Source organism: Epithele typhae (assembly GCF_022376455.1).
Source record: "Epithele typhae strain CBS 203.58 chromosome Unknown BXZ73scaffold_115, whole genome shotgun sequence".
Classification (NCBI taxonomy): Eukaryota; Fungi; Basidiomycota; class Agaricomycetes; order Polyporales; family Epitheliaceae; genus Epithele; species Epithele typhae.
Window position 1 is genome coordinate 19,352 of NW_025954306.1, and position 15,675 is coordinate 35,026.

Genomic DNA, 15,675 nt, shown 5'->3' on the forward strand with positions numbered 1-15,675 from the left:
GCATGGGGGTAAGGCAGCACTTCCATCCCCCTGTTCATGAGATAAACAGTGCAATCATTATCGATTATCTTGGTGGCGCTTGAGCGCGATCAATCCGAGGCGTTGATTCTGAGGCGCCGGCGCCGGCAGCCTCGCGCTGATGGCACAGGCCTCGCGCTGATGGCGCGAGCCTCGCGCGCTGCATCAATCATTGCCGCGGTGCCTGTCCATGTGGCGGCGCTCGCGCCATCAGAGTTCCGCCCTCCGCCGGGGCGTTGAGTATGCTGACATAACCTCCCGCCCTCCCTACGCGGGGGCGGGGGGCAGTGGCGGGGGGCAGGGGGTGGTCGGGGCACCACAGAGCACGTCTTACACGGACGAATTGTGTAGATAGATGCGCATTAGTAATATAAGTATATACAAAAAAGAACGGAGCGAATCGGGGAACGGGAACGGGAGGGAGAGCGGGAACAGTGAGCTCGTCGTCGGGGACGGCGAGCAGGACGGCGGGGATGGCCATCACGGACGGGCGGCGCCGGGGGGGCGCCAACAAGGGCGGCCATCAGGGGGCGCGGCGCGGGAATCCGTTCACGTGAGCCGGGGAAGCGCGGAGGAGGGCTGGGCCGGGGCCTCGGGGAAGTCGGGGATGGGGCCAGGGGACTTGTACATAAGCACCCGTTCTAACGTTACCTTACAAGGTATCTGTAGTCGATATCTGTAGAGGCTCTACGGTTCGCAGGCGTAGAAACATTCGCAGTTACCGGAACGGGAATCACCCCAGGGGGGCGATCAAAGATCATTTGATTGCGATATCGGGAGGTACAGGTGGGTTTGAGTGCGAATGGTGTTGTTGTTGCCGAACCAAGTCTGTACCCTCTGACAAGACCACATGAGCGAATGTAAACATGCGAGCCTCGGAATTCATCCCACCTGCACAACAAATGCTCCAAGAACTTTAATGTTAGAGCCTTGCCCACGACCCTCAATGAGCGCCGCTGCAACTTCTTGTTCGATGTGTCGTCGAATGGTTGCGTTTCCTGCCACCCATTCTGCACATTTTGATGTGAGGATAATTTTCTCGCTTTTAGTCCATATCCATGGACAGAAGTTGTCCTCAGTCGCAGGAAGAGCCATCAGAATGATGGAAGACGATTCGAAGGATGATGTGAAGTTTGAGGTAAGCAAGGGTGTCTCTGAAAGGTGTGATGTGCTGGATCCTCACAGTGCCCAGCCATCATAAAATTGCTTCAATGACGCCCATTTCAGCGGCTGGCAACCAAGATAGCGCCTTAGCAGAAGAATGTGCTTGAGCTCTTGGCGTGGCCTTTCTCTGCCAACTACACCACGTCGTCTTTATAGTGCTCACCTCTTTCAGTCAACACCAACAGCAATGACCATCGACCGAGTAGATTACAACAGGCGGTTCCGTCCTGCCCCAAAACTCGAAACAACCACAAATGGGCGTCGTGGCCATCGCCAACGGACAGGGAGATTTCCTCAACCAGCGCCGCCAGAACTCACCCGATTGGAACCCAGTGTTGGAAAGCGTCAAAAAATTGCGCACGAAGGAACTTCCTCCGAGCTAGATGGATTGGGGGGGGAATTCTTTCTCGGGCCAGTTCAGGACATTCCCACAAAGCCTAAGAAGAAGTACAAGGTGGGCAATTTCATCGAGGAGGGCAATCAATGCTCACCAATGCACTCAGACCCAACGAGAATTCTATGAAGATTTCAAACTTCGAAAAGCGAAATACATGGGTATTCTGTTTAATGCCTACGCTGGACCCACCAGCAACTGTTCCTGTGGCAGACCTGCCCTCTGGAGATGCACGGAGTGTCTTGGGCGCCCAGCTTTATGTGGCCCATGTTGTAGACGCAAGCACATCAGCCTTGTAACCCACCGGATTGAAAGATGGAAGCAAAATCACTGGGCCAACGCCTCCCTCTATGACCTCCGAATGCAGATCCACTGTGGACATGACAGTAACCCCTGCCCATCTCTTTGTGAAGTGCCAGGTGCCGCTTCCCTGCGAACTGAGAATGCCGCGTCAATGCCCAACACAGATGTGTTTTCAGACCCACAAAACGAACATGACAATGAGGATGACGAAGAAGATGAGCCCCGGATACACGCCTTTGAAGATCATCCAGAATGGGAGGATGAGGAGGCCACCCTAGATGACGACGGTACTGAAGTTACAACTTCTTCCCAACCTCCCCCCCCAGATGCTCCTTCAGATCTCACTATCCCCACATATCATGGTGAACGCACCATCTCAGTGATCCACACCAACGGCCTCCATCGCCTTTCATTCACCTTCTGTCAATGCCCAGGGGCGGACCCAGAAGACGAACAGCTTTTAGAGCTGGGCTTCTATCCTGCATCTTCACGACGAGTCAGGACCGTCTACACAATGGACCTACTGAAAGACTTCTCACTTACAAACCGGCAATGCAAAGTATCGGCTATGAGCTACCACAAATATCTATGTCGCAAGACGGATGGGGCATTTTATGGCGATCTTGCAGTAAAGAAACTGTTCTTTAATATACTTCGCTTGACTGATTGCTCACTTTATTAGCTCGGGTATAAGGGTCTGCTCCGAACGTCCAGGCAGCATCGTGTCCTTTTTCACACCATGCGATCAGGGTTTGGCCACTCAGGGGTCGAGCCTGGGCCTGGGGAACTTGCAATCAAATGTCCGGGGTGCCTAAGGGGGGGAGAGAACACACCACCAGGATGGGCAGAAGACCCCAAACGGTACGTCCCCCTGCCGCACACGTGGTGAAAATGACCTGCAATGTGGCCGATGGCATCTAAGTGTGCTTTTCACTGATGGGTGTGGGCACTCCGAGCGCCCATTTCTGACGGGCGTGGGCACTCCGAGCGCCCGTGTCTGACGGGCCTGGGCACTCCGAGCGCCGGGGTGTGGTGGACGTAGGCACTCCGAGCGCCCGCGTCTGATGGGCATGGGCACTCCGAGCGCCCGCATCTGATGGGCATGGGCACTCCGAGCGCCCGCACCTGATGGGCGTGGGCACTCCGAGCGCCCGTGTCTGACGGGCGTAGGCACTCCGAGCGCCCGGGTATGGTGGACGTGGGCACTCCGAGCGCCGGGGTATGGTTGCCAGAGGTACTCCGACCTCCTGTGTTTAGTGGCCCATGGCCCCAATGCTGTTTCCCCACACGTCTATGGATTGCGACCCTTCTGAAGGGGACTTCTATTCAACAAAGCCTGATTTGACTGTTCCAGTTGCCAATATCCAGCATCCCTCGTTTTCGACGGCAACTTCTGTGCACAACACATGAAGATGGCCTCTGAGTCTGGTGATGTTTCTTTGATGGATGGCAAGATGCACATGGTCGGCCAGGCGCCATATAAAGCTCACCTCGCTGACGCGCTTGCACGAAATGAGCCAGTGGGTTGAACTTATGCTCTGATGGTTCTTTGATGGCTGAGAAAAAACATAAATTAGCGGCCTCGTTCTACCTGCAACTCACATCGTGCAGCATTGGAGTCCCACAACACAAAAGACCATTTGGATGTCACAGGCATAGGGGCGGCTGCGTGTTCACGGCATGGGGTATTTGTGCCCCACTCTGCTGTCGACTTCCAGCGTGGAGAAGCGTATGTTTTTAGCTATACGATACGTCGCACGACTGATATGATCCACAGTCAACGCAACATGGACTATTCTGTCAACTGGGCATTGAAGGCATACACAGTCTATTCATCCTTCCTGCTCATCTACGACATCATTTGCCAGTACCACGTCAACATGGCCACACGATTTGCCAACTCCCCTTTCCTTGACATTCCGCCAGAGGCCACATTTCTCTGGGCAATTGGGCAGTTCCATGTGCATGGGCATCAACACAACTGCTTCGCCCGTTACTCTTTGAACTTTGTTCGTTGGGCAGGTATTCAGGATGGGGAGACTATGGAACCACTGTGGAAACCACTGAATGCCATCGGCGACAGCACCAGGGGCATGAGCACCTCCCACAGACAAGAGGTTCAAGACGATCACATGTGTGATTCAAACTGGATGAAGCTGACTCGTATGGGTGAGACCTGTCTATTCTTTCCAGCCCAGTCGTTGATCCTTGGAGCAAGCACACACACAGTGTCGGAAATGGATTACAGCCCATCGTGAATGTGCAGCTGCCACGAAAGCGTTTGACGACATAAATGGTGTCGCTACTAAAGACGAAATTGCAATGTGGACTCAGGCAGTTAATGATGCCCACAATGCTGCAAGCGAGGACATTGCGAAGAAAGACATATTCAGCTTTGCCAAAAACCCGTGTATGTTTATCTCGGGCATCGTCTCAATATGGTGGTTGAATGTGTCTTTAGTGCCTGGGATCATTGCTACACAAACAGCTATGGTTGAAGAAGAGAACAATGCTGGGGCAGCCAACATCACAGAATGGCTTGTTCTTGGTATCGCCATAGATCGTCGGAGGTGCGCATCTTGTTTCTGCTATGCCCCCTCCACTGGTCAGGGCTCAATCCTGCAGGCTGATCTCATGTATATCTTCAGAGTCATTGTTGCGCGAATGGCTCGGCAGCTTAGCAAGGCATCCACCGACCACGCTCGCCTTAATCTTGCTCAGGAACGCCAAAAGCTGCTCTCTCTGATTCAAAGGTTCAACCGAGCTGGGGCTGCCTTTCTTCCCACCGACTCTTACCCAGTTCTTGATTCCCTTTCCACACCTCACACACTTGGTGAGGAATGGGATGCACACGAAGGAGTGGATGTCTGTGATGCTATTCCTGTGGACCCTGCTATCGCACCAGAGCAAGTGGGTGCGCCAGAGTCACGCCCCATAGTCAACCCTGCAACCCTGGGTAGGGAATATCTCCTACGTAACAACTGCTGGCACCTTGCGGTTCAAGAACGGGAGCTTCGACAAGCAGATATGCATGACAGCATCAACGCCATCAGAGATGGCATCGCGAACAAGTCATACCAGTTTGCCACGGGCGTACGGAATGCTTCTTCTACCCGTGCCTCCCTACGTTCCTTTGACGACATCAGAGTCTGCGACCAAATGATTGCACGCCATGTACGGACGTACATGCAGTCCCGACAAGCCTTCTTAGCCTTGCACAATATTCAAGACCCAGACGAACAAGCCCTCCTCCAGAAGCACATGGCAATGTACCTACCCATTGTTCCTACAGACCTCAATATCAATGCATCTATCGTGGAAGCGTCCTTACGTGGGCAACGCCACAAACATCCCTCATGGCTGTGGACCTTCGCTGGAGAAGGGGCAGATGCAGAGAAAAACTACCATGCAGCCAGTAAGCATTTGTTTGGCATATTTTTAGGACACTCACTCACTGTTGCATTCACAGCTCGTCGCTCCATGTGGTATAGAGGGCATGAAAGGAAGGATAGATGGTGGGAGGAGATCGGCTGGCTCACCCTTGAGATGGATGCAATTGTGTCGTCATTCCGTGCGTCTGAAACGACGTGGAATGACAGGGGGGCAAACACCAGTTTCTCGCCTGGGCAGCAAGGCTATGCCTATAGGCAGGCTGCCATGTGGGGCCGTTTTGCACACGATGCCCAGGGGTCATTTTCAACTGTTGTTAAGCGTTACCCAGTGTCTTCATAATATCCTCTGGTGTACATTTGGTGCCTACTGAGCATATGGTTCATTGCTATGTGTACCATTTGTAAATTGCTGTGGGGCTATGCTCTATTGATAGGTTGTTTGGCTATTTTCGTGTATGCCACACAAAGGTACCTGCCTTGATTCCACCCTATTCACTGAATGTACTTCTTTTCTTGAGTGTCATCTGTGGCAAAGTGGTTGCATATAAATATGGTATGGCAGAAGAAGCGCCACCCACATACGAGGGGTGGTGCAGGTGACATGGTTGTGTGAGCAGCAATGCAGGCTACATGGTCATATGAGTGGCAACACCAGGTACATGCTTTTAAATAGATGTAGTAGCCATCTAGATATTACACAGCATGAGCGCTGTGCCCATATGAGTTAGAACGCAGGCGACGGGCTCATATGAGAGGCAACATAGACGACGGGCTCATATGAGAGGCAACATAGACGACGGGCTCATATGAGAGGCAACATAGACGACGGGCTCATATGAGAGGCGACATAGGCGACAGGCTCATATGAGAGGCAACAGAGGCGACGGGCTCATATGAGAGGCAACACAGGGTACATCCTTTTATATAGATGTAGTAGCTACAAAGCAGGAATAGTAGTCAGAGTGTTATACAAAGGCGGTAGAGGCAGGCTCACATGTGTGGCTGTGTCCTCATATGAGCGGGAATATGGGCTACAGAGCGCCCGCTCATATGAGCCCACCCGAGTGGTATCCCCGGGCTACAGTGTCAAAAATATGAGTGGCATCCCTGGGCTACAGGGACGGCACCCAGTGGGAGGCGACCGCGTCGTAAGCGGAGCGGGGGCCCCACACCTGCCCCGCTGCGACGCGTGAAGTTGAGGACACCAAACTTGTCCACCGAGAACTCCGAGTTGTGGTCCCGCGACCACTCGAAACCCCCTCCCACTCTGGTCATCACCTCGTCCAACTTATCGTGTGCGCCGTCTCCGTCCTCTGTCTCGAAGTCGTCCCCTTCCGCTAGCACATAGACATCGTCCATGCAGCCGGGGGATAGTTCTCGATTGTCGATGATCGCAGTGTCGATGAGGTCGGAGTTGTAGAAGATGTAGAATATGACGGAGCCGGAGCAGCCTTGGTCGATCCCGCTTACGATCGGGAATGGGTCCGAGGCGAAATCGTCGAAGACCATGGTGGTGGTGCGGCCTGCCAGCTTCACCTGTAGCCATCCGACGTACTCCTCCGGGACGCCACGCATGCGCATGTTGTGGTAGAGACGTTCAGGGGAGGCCGCTGGGTATGCAGACTTGATGTCCAGAAAGAGGGTGGAGGCCACCTTACCCCGCCGCCAGGCGTCCTTCACCGTCTTCGTGAGTAGATGGAGCGAGTCGGACGTGGTCCTCCCCGGTCTACCCCCGAACTGGTAGTTCGCCACCAGTCCCTTTGTCTCCGCCTCGTAGCGCAGAACATCGGCGACGCACTTCGTGAGGAGCTTTGAAGCGCAGTTGAGAAGGGCGATCGGTCGCCAGGCCTTCGGGACAGCGTAGTCTGGCTTTCCTGGCTTCTTCAGCACGACGGTGATCGACTCTCGCCACCTCTGTGGATAGTAGTTGAGATCGAATGTCGCCTGGAAGAGTGGGAGGAGGAACGGGATAAGGGCGTCAGCACAGTTCTTGTACACCTCGTTTGGGATGCCGTCGGGGCCAGCTGCCTTGTATGAGTGCGTAGCCTCGATGGCGTGGCGGAGTTGCTCCCGGGTGATCGGCCTGTACTTGAACTTGGGGGGAGGGTAGGGCTCCGAGAGAGACGGTGGTGCGGCGGCAGGGAGGAAGAAGGTTTTGTGGAAAGCTTCCGCTTTCTCCTCGTTGGTGTGAAGCAGGCAGGGGGTTCCGCTGGCTGACGTAGACTTGAGCGAGGGGACGCGTGGGGCGCTGCCGTCTGTGATCCCTTTGCGCAGGTATCGGTTTGCAATCCAGATGGTGTCCGCGTCGATGCCGCTAATCCACGTCGTCCAGTGCTCTCGCTTTGCCAGGCGAATGCGATCCGTGTATCGGTTTCGAAAGCGGTGGTACTCTGTCGTCGCGGGGTGGTTCGCCTCTCCTCGGTGCTTGTGGGCCACGCGCGAGAGCCTCTCCTTCTCCTTGCGCATCTCCTCTAGCTCCTTTGACCACCAGCGCCGAACGTAGGGTTGTTCCCTCGTAAGCGGGACGCACTCCTCAATCGTCGCAGTGATGGCCCCCAGAGTGTCGTCCAGTGCCTCCTCAAAGTCCAACGGCGAAGAGATCGGGCCTGGCGTGCGGAGGCCCTGCAGCCGCTCTCGGAGCGCAATCTCGAATTCCGGCCAGATGACGTCTCTGAAGTTCCGGCGGGGCGGCCGTTGGACGAGGGTGAGCGGGATGTCAAAGGTCGTCACGATAGGGTAGTGGTCGGTCTTTGGGGGGCGCAGTCGGGGGATGACTTCACACGAGAGCAGAACGCCGAAGAGGTCGTCGGAGCAGAAGACGTTGTCCGGCCTGGTGTGGTTCTTCGTGCGGGAGGCCTCTAGCGTCGGGACGCCTTGTGGGAGAGCTTGGACCATGCCGACGTCGGCTACCACCTTGAGCAGGGTCTCGGCGCGCTCTAGGGACGGCGGGGTGAAGAGGTGGAGGTTGCGCTCCTCGTCCCAGTGCGGGTGGTGTCGGTTGAAGTCGCCCAGCCAGATGAACGAGTGGGTGCGTTTGTCCCCTGATTTCCGTATCTCGCTAGTGATCTTAGTGACGACGAGTCGGGCTGACCGGATAGCGGAGTCCGATTGCTGCGAGACGTAGAGGTTGAAGAGGTGAGTGACTCGGTCGCCTGTGGTGATCGAGATGGCGGAGACATCAGCGTGGGTGACGGGAAGACGGGTCCAGGTATTGGTGGAGAGTCGTTGGTTGACGAGAATAATGGAGCGCATGCGCGCCGAGTTTTCGGGATCCGGGACGGCTGGGTACTCCACCTTCCACTTGCTGACAACGGAGGTTTTCCCTGGGGAGATGAGGTAGGGTTCTTGAAGGGCGATAATGTCGTAGTCGGAGATCTTGGGGTGATTCAGGAGTTCGGTTTGCGCGTCGCCGGCCTTGTTTACATTGAGTTGAAGGATGCAGAGTCGATGCGTGGGGGAATGCGGTAGGGTTGTACTGTTCATGGGGATAAAGGCTGGTCGGATGGTGTCTGCTGTTCGCGGCGGAGGGCTAGGTCGGCGGTGTCCACTCCCGCCTGGTCAGTCAACCTTGTCTGCCAGAGGCGCCGTCGCCCCTGCTGGGACGGACGCGGGGCACCCCGCTCTCGATAGCGGGTTGAACCACTTCCTGCCAGAGCGAGGGGGAAGGTCGTTTCCCTTGTGCGAAGGAGCGGCTGAGTTCCCAGGAAGCCGGGTCCCGGGTCACGAAAAAGCGGTAACCCGACCCAACTCTGCGTTCGTAGAGACGATCCGCCCGCCCTCTGTACTCCGGGCAGGTCCGATCCCAAGCCACATGCCTTCCGCCACAGTTCACGCATTTCCACTGTGTCGCGTCCATTTTGTGTGGGCACTCCTCCGTCCTGTGCGTCTCTGAGGCGCAGCGGCCGCACGTCTCCACGGCCTTGCCGCAGTTGCGAGCCAGGTGGCCGTAAGTGTGGCACTTGTGGCAGCGGAGAGGCTCTTCCGAGAGCTTCCTCACTTTGCTCCTCCTGCCCGCGACTACGAACTCCGCGATTGCCGTGTTCGCAGCGGCTGCAGATGAAAAACCACCCTCATCATCGCAATCGTCTGCCCCGCCCAACGCTTTTCGGGGGCTTTCATCCACGCCGCACCCACGATGCTCCCCACGCGAGCCCGTTCTCCTCCTCCAGGCCCCGCAGCGCCATCTCGTCGCCCGGGTCGAAGTCCGTCGGTACGCCCCCCACTACCAGCGGGTACGTGCGCTGAACCACAGAAGCCCCGTCCTGTAGTTCCTGCGCGAAGGACTCGGAAGAAACCTCCCGGATCCATCGCGCAGCCTCCGCTGTGGAGGTCATCAACACTATGTCTCCCCTCTCCTGAATCGTCACCGCAGTGAACTTGACCGCAATCTCGGGGGGTGGCACAATTCCCCTCTTCGCCAGCCCCTCCATCGCAGCCCCCGCGCGCGCGATGATCTCCATCTCTCTCGTCTTGGCCCCTCCCGATACGGGCAGCGCAAGCCCTCGGACCATGACCTGTCGGTCCATAATGGACGCCCCGTCTCGTGCAGCGGAGAGGGCCGGGGGCAGTGGGACCGACACCGCCGGGGCTGCCGCTGCCACACCGCTATACGTGCTCTTCGGAGTGTACGCACCTGTCTGCAGCGACGGCCATTCCGTCGCCGCCCCCGTCTCCCTCCCTTTGGCCAAGGCCTCCCGTAGTTCCCTGAGTTTGGTTGTCTCCCCTCCAGCTCTTGTGCCGCGTCCTCCAGCCTCTCCTTCGTAATCTTGAGTTCCCTAGCTGCGTCCATCGCGAAGCCGTCCATCCTTGCCGTCAGGTCTTCCGCCACCCTTTCCGTCAGTGCTTTGGCCATTGTCGCGTTCGTCTCCTTGTCGAGTACTAGTTTCGCGTAGTGCGCCAAGGACGCAATGCACGCCTTGGTCGTGGCTCCCTTCGCATCGGCCGCGCACCTGAAGAGCCCGGCTATGAGGGCCTCGCGACTCGGGGGTTGGCCCTCCGGGATGACGCTATGTCTTTCTAGGAACTCCGTCGCCTGCCCGCCGTCTACTATAGTTAGGTGTTCGTCAATGACTACTTCTCTCTGTGGACTTCCGCGGAGAAGCCGGGAAGCCGGTCTCGCTGTGCTGGCGGGTGGAGCGCCCGCTTTCGGTTCCGCGGTACGCTTCTGCAAGCCCGGGTCCTGTCTGGATCCCATTCTCGACTGTGTCTCTTGCCCAGAGTCGTTCTTTTGTAGCCTTAGTACTCGAGAAGTGATTGGAAGGCACGCTCGACTTTCCCCCGTGTGAGGTCGAGCGTGGGAAGTTTGTTGACAGTCGTGGTAAGAAGCAAAGTGGGGTCTCCGCTGTGGAAGTTCATGGCGCGCCCTTTCTCGGTAAGTTCTACTGCGCAACTTGAACCTATCACCAACGTTCTCGATCCATGTGCGCACCCTTCTTTTCATCTCTTCTTCCCACCTGCTCTCTCGTGCAGAGATACATAGGTGAGTTGTTTTATTTTCCGCCCTTCCGTCCGTTTGGCTTCGCACGCCGTGCCCGTCCCTGCCTCGCGCCTCGGCGTCCTCGCTGCGCCCCGTCCGTAGCGCTCTCCGTCCTACCTGCCACGCGTCCTCACCAGCCGCGCGCCGCCTCGCTGCGCACATAATCAGGCTGCCGACTGTCTCAACCTGGTGGTCTGGACACAGGTTTCAACATTTAAATTGTAGCCTATTTAATCACACATCCCCCAATGATTATTCCCACTTGACCTTCAGCATCAGCGTGCACGATTAACTGCTGGTTGGTCTGATTTAATCAAACCCGATTCCCATGAATGTTCACCATGCACTTGATTAAATCTTTGCTGCAGTAGAGGATTAAGTCGAGAACCACTTACTTGCTGGGGAGGACTTAATACGATTTTGCATCAACGAATGTGAAATTTAAAATAATTAGGAGGGGTCACTGGATGCCCGGCCCCGCCAGCCAGTCTCAGTTTGGCTGCAAGACCCCAGAGCACACGATTATCAGCGCAGCGTCGCTCCATATCCACGACGATGTGCTCCACATCGTGAGTACTCGCGTGGGTGTGTCGAGATTCCTGACCGCTGAGCTCGCACTCCGACAGAACACTCAATCGGGCACGCAGTGGGACGGGATGAAGCATTTCGGCATCATCGAGCACAACTGCTTCTACCAGGGCGTCGACCACTCCTTCTTCAAGGACGGCTCCCTCGACATCAGGGGCCCCGACGACGTCAACCCGGAGCTGATCAAGTACGGGATCCACAGTGCGTCGTCCCTTGCGTCCCATCTCGTCGCTCCTCCCCATCACGGTCGCCCACGGACTGATCGCGCACCCGCTCGCGATAGACTGGGCCCAGCACGGGATCTGCGGCCGCGGCGTGCTTCTCGACATGGTCAAGCCCTACACCGACAAGCTTGGCAAGCTCCGGTCCTACCGTTCACTACGCACCCGATCCCGCTCGCGGACCTCCTCGCGTGTGCGCAGGTGGCATGGCAGGGCACGTCCTGCCGCCACGGGGACGTCCTCCTCATCCGCGCGGGCTTCACGCTGCGCTACAACGGAGCGTCGCAGGACGAGCACGGCTCGATGCGGGCCAACCCGAGACCTTGTAAGTCCTCCGTCGTGCCCCGCGAGAGCTGGCGGGGAGGATGCTGATCCGATGCAGGCAGCGCGGGCATCGAGCAGGGAGCAACCACTTCGCGGTGGTCGTGTCGGACATGCCGAGCCCGAGGTGCTTCCTCCGTGTGCAGCCTCTCAGCTCTGTCTGTCTGGCACCAAACGTTCCTCGGGTACGTCCGCCCGTCCGAGCGCGTGCGCGCTTGCATTCTATGCTCACACGACTCCCTCCACTGCAGACTGGGGAATGCCCATCGAGGAGTTCTTCGGCCTCGAGGCGGTCTCGAGGCACTGTGCCGAGACCGGCTGCTACTCGTTCTGCTTCTTGTCGTGGCCGCTCAACGTGCGTTTTTCTCGCTTCGACTCTGCCTCGTCGCTTGTGGTGCTGATGGGGCCTTGCTCACTTTCAGCCTCGGAGGCATCGGGAGGTCCCCGAACGCCGCTGTGAGTAAGTACATTGCGGTCTTCTGTTACACGCGAGTGCTGATATTGGGGGTCGGCTTACAGTGGAGAGGGGAGAGTGATCGAACGTCGAACAATGGGGTGCTTTGAGCAACATGTAATATCATCGAGGACAAACATCGCGTTTCACGCACACACGAGTCGCGACGACGTATTCGCTTGCTTGGCCGGAAGCCCACACGTGGGGCGGGGACCAGGACCAAATCGGCGGGAGGCTTTGTGCAGACTCTGCGCAGGCTGCATGCGGGATTGCTCGCCCATACGGCGTAGCTGCAGCGCCTGGTGGAGTCTTCATCCAGCAAGGAAGTGTATGATTGCTTATATGAAAGTGAAATATCTGGTGTAACGCATCCAAGGGTCCACTTCAACAGGAAGCGCGACCCAGAGCGTGTAGTCACGATACTCGCACGCTCACGCGCCGCCATCGCCAGGCTCGCACACGGTCCACCGGTCAGCTAGCACAGTCGATTCGAATTCACTTCATCTCGAAAAAGCGTGCAAGTACAACGAAGATCGCCTCCCTTCGCCGTAAATGTGCTGAGCTACATTTTCCGCTTTTTCCTCGCCGGTTCGGAGCCACTGCTGTCGGACCTGGCGAGGGGCATATAGATCACAAAACCGTTCTCGTCCAACGGAACGATCCCTGCCGCCCAGAAGAAGTCGTCATCCTTGTATGTCGCGTCTTTCTCGTCCCAATGCTGGATATCCGCATAGTGCTGGAAGATGGCCTTGAGCTCCTCATGAGAGCGGAGCGGCCCGACCTCGTCAGGATGCTTGATGACCGTGGTGTCGGCGGAGATGACGGTAGGTTGGTCGGAGGACGCGTCGCCCGGCGGTTTGAGGCCATAACGTTCGAAGTACACACGGTCATCAATCGTCGAATAGTGTAGACTGGTTACTGTGGCGATCTTCTCGAGAATATCGTACAAGGTAGCGTTGTTGACAGGCTTGAGCCAGGGTCGTGGTTGGGTCATGTTGTCGAACTTCCGGGCCCCTCCCATGTAAACACCGTCATGGAGGTTGTAGGCGGTGTAGACGTCCTCAACGGTGCGTTGTAGGCCCCTATACGAGTTTTGACGATAGGTGTGTTGCGTCACATGAAATCGTAGGACCAGGTACTCAAAGACGTGTACGAACGCCTCGACTTCATCGCTCAGTCGATACGGGCGGGACAAGGGATACATCAATGACAGGCTAGATCGGAAGTACCAGGGTCCCTAAGAGGGCGGATATGAGCGCGACACCAGTCGTCGTACGGATGTGCGGCACTTACTACCGTCCCAATCCGAGGTGCTGCAGCGTTCTTCATCTGCGTCTTGGTCCTCGACAGCCCCCAGTCACTCAGGAACGCCGTTCGCGTGATCTGCTGGGTGGCGTCGTCAAGCTCGGACAGGATGACGATGCTGTTCGTGCTGATTTGACGATGCAGTGTTTTGGCTTCACCGCACCACGCCTGCTCGTGGGCTGCAAGGTGAAACATGAGACGAGTCGTTCTACTAGAAGCGGCGTCATCGACGGCAGAACGCACCCGTCATAGCGTTCAACATGAACCCCGAAAGCTCGCGGAAGTTCTCAAACTCCGAAAGAGGCTGAAGCAGATGCTCGAGGATGATTCGGTAGTGAACAAGTCCCTCATCTTTCGTGCGCTGAGCCTTGCCGTTGACTTCGACGTCGCCGCCATAAACGCAAGTGGGGATGTTGGTGACCTTCGCCTCTTTCAGCCTATCGTAGACCTTGTGCTCGTTCTCCATCTCCTCGTGGTCGAGTCGCCAGTAGTCCTTGATAGTGTAACCTTTGATCGAACCGTCCTGCTCGACATGGAAGCCGTGGAACACCCGCGCCGCGGGTCCGTACAGCGCAGTGGTCTGGATAATCGGACGCCCAACCACATACGTCTCGCTTCCGACCGTCATGCGCTGGAGTGGCCACTGGGTGGAGACTGATTCGTGGGTCTCGGTCTTCGGATTACGACACAGAGCTTGGAGAAGAAGAGCTTGTTGTGGATCGGCTGTCTTTATGCCCCGTGCGTGCGCGAGCAGCCGCCGCTCATCTTCACCGTCGGCCAGAGTCACCGACGGATCGAAACCGAGTTGCTGACGATCCATGCGCGCGAGACGCCAGAAGAAGCGATGCAGTGTCCACTCCTCGCGTGTGCCGTACACGAACTGTTCCGAGATGTAGCAGCGTTCGCGATCGACGAACAGGAGTCGGGCCTTGTCGCGGCAGAGGTATACCGCGTACAGATGGGTGCGGTGCTGTCGTCCTAGAATCGCGGAGCAGTACTCGGTGATCTGGGTCAGAGATTGACATCCCTTCTCGCTGTAACGTCGTGCCACCCCGCCAGTGTGACTTTGGAACCGGAAGGCTGCGTGGTCATGGGATGTCTTCACTTGTATAGGAACGACGATATCGGCGTACGACGTTGCACCGATGAATTCTTTCATGGTCTCGGCGCGAGTCGGAGTCTGTGAGCTGCCGCCTTCGTCGCAAGCCTCTGCATCTTCTTCCAACTCGGACTCGTCGGGGTTAGCAGCCAGCAGCTCCCGAGCACGCTCAGTGTTGAAGTAGATGGAGAGGTCGGGGCGGGCCTGCGCTGGTGTCCACCGCCGCCGTGGTTGTCGTCTTCCAGGAACCTCGTCGAGGTGTCGAGCAGCAGCATGCGAGGCGTGGCTGAACAGCGAGCCTTCGCCTCAGCGTCAAAGATAGAGCGAGCGATTTTCGCCTGTGTGAGTACGCGTCAGAAAAGCAGACACGCGACGTGGGCGGACACTCACGATCTCGACGTTGACACGTCGCTGAGACTTCACATTGTAGATCAAGCCTTCGCTTGGACAATAGAGGTCCGTGATGTCCGTTGGAAGATCCTCTCCGGGCATGAGTCTTCGCAAGAACGTCTCGGCCGGGATCTCCTCCATGGAGAAATGTATTCTTTGCATCTATATCACGGTACGAGGATCCTCAGTTACGGTGTCTTACACAGTGGCAGTAGCAGGCGGGACTCACTGTACGACGTCCAAAATCCGAAGTAGATTATGTAGAGATGGATTAGCGCAATGTTCTGATGTGTTGAGAGTGACGAGGGAGCGTCTTGAGGCCCGGCAGGGACGCAGAGATCGTGGTGAGAAAGAGAGAGGAAGCGCTGGGGTGCGTCCTGAAACCTGCAGACGCCCATCGCGGTCGGCCCTACATCCACGAGACACCGCCCGGGCTCGAGGCGCACTGAGCGAACATTTGCACTTGCATGCAGATTACACGTGATCATAGTAGTAGGAACTGCAAGATGAGCAGGGCTTCGCACCGGCTGAGCGTACATGTAACATAAAC

At 56.9% G+C, this 15,675-nt stretch overlaps 2 protein-coding genes across 2 annotated transcripts; one reads left to right on the plus strand and one right to left on the minus strand.

The window, feature by feature from the left end:
- Positions 1-11,214: 11,214 nt before the first annotated feature.
- Positions 11,215-12,413, plus strand: BXZ73DRAFT_107555 (uncharacterized protein; the record flags this gene model as incomplete). Its single annotated transcript, XM_048016941.1, has 7 exons — positions 11,215-11,316; positions 11,374-11,536; positions 11,672-11,881; positions 11,943-12,062; positions 12,129-12,232; positions 12,300-12,333; positions 12,397-12,413. The coding sequence occupies 7 exons, from the start codon at positions 11,215-11,217 to the stop codon at positions 12,411-12,413; spliced, it is 750 nt and encodes a 249-aa protein (XP_047871725.1).
- A 480-nt stretch (positions 12,414-12,893) lies between these two features.
- Positions 12,894-15,266, minus strand: BXZ73DRAFT_82420 (uncharacterized protein; the record flags this gene model as incomplete). The annotated part of the gene is made up of 4 exons (XM_048023708.1): positions 12,894-13,568; positions 13,625-13,815; positions 13,880-14,984; positions 15,126-15,266. 4 exons carry the CDS (start codon positions 15,264-15,266, stop codon positions 12,894-12,896), a joined length of 2,112 nt encoding a protein of 703 aa, XP_047871726.1.
- Between the last annotated feature and the right edge of the window lie 409 nt (positions 15,267-15,675).